This window comes from Mobula hypostoma, chromosome 5, assembly GCF_963921235.1.
Source record: "Mobula hypostoma chromosome 5, sMobHyp1.1, whole genome shotgun sequence".
NCBI lineage: Eukaryota > Metazoa > Chordata > Chondrichthyes > Myliobatiformes > Myliobatidae > Mobula > Mobula hypostoma.
This window is the reverse complement of record NC_086101.1, coordinates 196528740-196533531: the sequence shown is the minus strand read 5'-3', so window position 1 is coordinate 196533531 and position 4792 is coordinate 196528740. Positions and strand designations below refer to the sequence as shown.

Sequence of the window (4792 nt, the reverse complement as noted above, 5' to 3'; positions counted from 1 at the left end):
GCACACAGCACATCTTTAAGAAAAAAGCAGAAATAAACATGCTAATTAATTAATTAGGTGCCACCGACACATAATTGTCGGCCCAGATCAAAGGCAATGCAATCAGCACTGATCTGGGCCGAGCATTACATGTCAAGCAGCACCTAATTAATTAGCATGTTTGTTTCGGCTTTTTTCTTAAAGATGTGCTGTGTGCCTCCCGGCTACCGCTGCGTTCTTCGCGGATCGGTATCGCTCAGCGGCCCGGAGGTTGGGGGCCACTGCACCACCATCATCAGTGTGCTCGGCAAGCTGTCTTCCCGATTCCGGTAAGTGATACTACACTGTACATACATTATTTCTACTTTATATAGGCTGTGTATTTTTATGTGTTATTTGGTATGATTTGGCAGCTTCATAGCTTAAAGGTTACTGGAGAGCGTGTTTTTGCCGAGAACGCTTGCGTGAGATTTTCGCTGCGGAGAGCAGTGCGGCAATGATTGTGGAAAAGTATTTCTACTTTATATAGGCTGTGTATTTATCATATCATTCCTGCTTTTACTATATGTTACTGTTAATTTAGGTTTTATGTGTTACTTGGCATGATTTGATAGGTTATTTTTGGGTCTGCGAACGCTCACAAAATTTTCCCATATAAATAAATGGCAATTGCTTCTTCACTTTACAACATTCTAGCTTACGAACCGTTTGATAGGAACGCTCTACCTTCGGATGGCGGGAGAAACCTGTATTTCCATAGAAAAATAATCTCAGGCATGTACTCTGACAATAAATTTTACTTTGAACTTTTTATTTCAGGGCACCCTGTCCTTGCTAACTCCCTGCTTGAGCTCTTTTCCGCTTCATCCACGTCCCTCATGATTTTATTACCTCACATCTGCTGTGGACAGCTCTCGGTGCTGCCCGGCCAAAGTTTGACTCAGCCTCAGGACTCTGCCCAGGCAGACCTGTGGCGTGCACTGGGAGCGATCTGCGAGCGTCGCTCACACAAAAAGAGAAAAGCGGCGCAGACAGGCGACGAGGAGCAGATTCCCGCTGCTTTCGGGGAAGGAAGAGCGTGTTAGCCCGCCCGCTCGGTCGGCCTGCTCTCGGGGCGCCACACTACCGATCCCGCCAGCGTCCATTACTGCCGCAGGCGCGCTCCCGAGCCCTTCCGTGATTGGTCAGGCTCCCATAGTGGTGGGCGGGGATACCGGAGATGGACGTGACGGCGAGAAGCCGAGCCGGTTTCCACGGAAGCCGTTGCCATGGTGACCGAAGGCCCACGCCGCGAGTGGAGCCCGGAGATCGCGGAAGATGACGGAAATTCTCTGCCGGTGGTTGAATGAGGAGCTCGGGCTGTCCCGGAGAGTGGGTGGGTGAGCGGCTGGGGGAGGGATAGAGGGAAGGTGGGTGGGGGCTGAGGGAGGAGTGAACAGAAGGTGGGGGGCTGGGGGAGGAATGAACAGAAGGTGGGGGGGCTGAGGGAGGAGTGAACAGAAGGTGGGGGGCTGAGGGAGGAGTGAACAGAAGGTGGGGGGGCTGAGGGAGGAGTGAACAGAAGGTGGGGGGCTGAGGGAGGAGTGAACAGAAGGTGGGGGGGCTGGGGGAGGAGTGAGCAGAAGGTGGGGGGGCTGGGGGAGGAGTGATGAGAAAGTGATGGGGGCTGGGGAGGGAGTGAACAGAAGGGGGGGCTGGGGTAGGAGTGAACAGAAGGTGGGGGGGCTGGGGGAGGAGTGAACAGAAGGTGGGGGGGCTGGGGGAGGAGTGAGCAGAAAGTGATGGGGACTGGGGGAGGGAGTGAACAGAAGGTGGGGGGGCTAGGTAGGAGTGAACAGAAGGTGGGGGGGCTGGGGGAGGAGTGAGCAGAAGGTGGGGGGGCAGGGGGAGGAGTGAGCAGAAAGTGATGGGAGCTGGGGGAGGAGTGAACAGAAGGTGGGGGGGCTGAGGGAGGAGTGAACAGAAGGTGGGGGGGCTGGGGGAGGAATGAACAGAAGGTGGGGGGGCTGCGGTAGGAGTGAACAGAAGGTGGGGGGCTGAGGGAGGAGTGAACAGAAGGTGGGGGGGCTGGGGAGGAGTGAGCAGAAAGTGATGAGGGCTGGGGAGGGAGTGAACAGAAGGTGGGGGGGCTGGGGGTGGAATGAACAGAAGGTGGGGGCTGGGGGAGGAATGAACAGAAGGTGGGGGGGCTGGGGGAGGAGTGAGCAGAAAGTGAGGGCTGGGGAGGGAGTGAACAGAAGGTGGAGGGGCTGGGGGAGGAGTGAGCAGAAAGTGATGGGGGCTGGGGGAGGAGTGAACAGAAGGTGGGGGGCTGAGGGAGGAGTGAACAGAAGGTGGGGGGGCTGGGGGGGCTGAGGGAGGAGTGAACAGAAGGTGGGGGCCTGGGGGAGGAATGAACAGAAGGTGGGGGGGCTGAGGGAGGAGTGAACAGAAGGTGGGTGGTCTGGGGGAGGGAGTGAACAGAAGGTGGGGGAGCTGGGGGAGGAGTGAGCAGAAAGTGATGAGGGCTGGGGCAGGGAGTGAACAGAAGGTGGGGGGGCTGGGGGAGGAGTGAACAGAAGGTGGGGGGGCTGGGGGACGAGTGAGCAGAAGGTGGGGGGGCTGGGGGAGGAATGAACAGAAGGTGGGGGGGGGGGCTGGGGGAGGAGTGAGCAGAAGGTGGGGGGGCTGGGGGAGGAGTGAGCAGAAAGTGATGGGGGCTGGGGAGGGAGTGAACAGAAGGTGGGGGGGCTGAGGGAGGAGTGAACAGAAGGTGGGGGGGCTGGGGGAGGAATGAACAGAAGGTGGGGGGGGCTGCGGTAGGAGTGAACAGAAGGTGGGGGGCTGAGGGAGGAGTGAACAGAAGGTGGGGGGGCTGGGGGAGGAGTGAGCAGAAAGTGATGAGGGCTGGGGAGGGAGTGAACAGAAGGTGGGGGGGCTGGGGGAGGAATGAACAGAAGGTGGGGGCTGGGGGAGGAATGAACAGAAGGTGGGGGGGCTGGGGGAGGAGTGAGCAGAAAGTGATGAGGGCTGGGGAGGGAGTGAACAGAAGGTGGAGGGGCTGGGGGAGGAGTGAGCAGAAGGTGGGGGGGCTGGGGGAGGAATGAACAGAAGGTGGGGGGGCTGGGGGAGCAGTGAGCAGAAAGTGATGGGGACTGGGGGAGGGAGTGAACAGAAGGTGGGGGGCTTGGTAGGAGTGAACAGAAGGTGGGGGCTGGGGGAGGAATGAACAGAAGGTGGGGGGGCTGGGGGAGGAGTGAGCAGAAAGTGAGGGCTGGGGAGGGAGTGAACAGAAGGTGGAGGGGCTGGGGGAGGAGTGAGCAGAAAGTGATGGGGGCTGGGGGAGGAGTGAACAGAAGGTGGGGGGCTGAGGGAGGAGTGAACAGAAGGTGGGGGGGCTGGGGGGGCTGAGGGAGGAGTGAACAGAAGGTGGGGGGGCTGGGGGAGGAATGAACAGAAGGTGGGGGGGCTGGGGGGGCTGAGGGAGGAGTGAACAGAAGGTGGGGGGCTGAGGGAGGAATGAACAGAAGGTGGGGGGGCTGGGGGAGGAATGAACAGAAGGTGGGGGGGCTGGGGGAGGAGTGAGCAGAAAGTGATGGGGGCTGGGTGAGGGAGTGAACAGAAGGTGGGGGGACTAGGTAGGAGTGAACAGATGGTGGGGGGGCTGGGGAGGAATGAACAGAAGGTGGGGGGCTGGGGGAGAATTGAGCAGAAAGTGATGGGGGCTGGGGGAAGAGTGAACAGAAGTTGGGGGCGCTGGGGGAGGAATGAACAGAAGGTGGGGGGCTGAGGGAGGAGTGAACAGAAGGTGGGGGGGCTGGGGGAGGAGTGAGCAGAAAGTGATGGGGGCTGGGGGAGCAGTGAGCAGAAAGTGATGGGGGCTGGGGTAGGAGTGAACTGAAGGTGGGGGGGGCTGAGGGAGGAGTGAGCAGAAGGCGGGGGGGCTGGGGAAGGAGTGAGCAGAAGGTGGGGGGGGCTGAGGGAGGAGTGAACAAAAGGTGGGGGGGCTGGGGGAGGAGTGAACAGAAGGTGGGGGGGCTGGGGGGGCTGAGGGAGGAGTGAACAGAAGGTGGGTGGTCTGGGGGAGGGAGTGAACAGAAGGTTGGGGGGCTGGGGGAGGAGTGAGCAGAAAGTGATGAGGGCTGGGGGAGGGAGTGAACAGAAGGTGGGGGGGCTGAGGGAGGAGTGAACAGAAGGTGGGGGGGCTGGAGGAGGAATGAACAGAAGGTGGGGGGGCTGCGGTTGGAGTGAACAGAAGGTGGGGGGCTGAGGGAGGAGTGAACAGAAGGTGGGGGGGCTGGGGGAGGAGTGAGCAGAAAGTGATGAGGGCTGGGGAGGGAGTGAACAGAAGGTGGGGGGGCTGGGGGAGGAATGAACAGAAGGTGGGGGCTGGGGGAGGAATGAACAGAAGGTGGGGGGCTGAGGGAGGAATGAACAGAAGGTGGGGGGGCTGGGGGAGGAGTGAACAGAAGGTGGGGGGCTGAGGGAGGAATGAACAGAAGGTGGGGGGCTGGGGGAGGAATGAACAGAAGGTGGGGGGGCTGGGGGAGGAGTGAGCAGAAAGTGATGGGGGCTGGGGGAGGAGTGAACAGAAGGTGGGTGGTCTGGGGGAGGGAGTGAACAGAAGGTGGGGGGGCTGGGGGAGGAGTGAGCAGAAAGTGATTTGGGCTGGGGGAGGGAGTGAACAGAAGGTGGGGGGGCTGGGGGAGGAGTGAGCAGAAGGTGGGGGGGCTGGGGGAGGAATGAACAGAAGGTGGGGGGGCTGGGGGAGGAGTGAGCAGAAAGTGAGGGCTGGGGAGGGAGTGAACAGAAGGTGGAGGGGCTGGGGGAGGAG

The 4792-nt window shown here is 60.3% G+C and overlaps 1 protein-coding gene across 1 annotated transcript in view; it reads left to right on the top strand.

The window, feature by feature from the left end:
• The first annotated feature begins 1261 nt into the window (after nt 1-1261).
• spef2 (sperm flagellar 2) overlaps nt 1262-4792 on the top strand; it is a 224545-nt gene continuing 221014 nt past the window's right edge. The window contains exon 1 of the mRNA XM_063049753.1: nt 1262-1354. Coding sequence (XP_062905823.1) covers nt 1297-1354 — 58 coding nt within the window. The 5' untranslated portion in view covers nt 1262-1296. The remainder of the gene's footprint in view (nt 1355-4792) is intronic.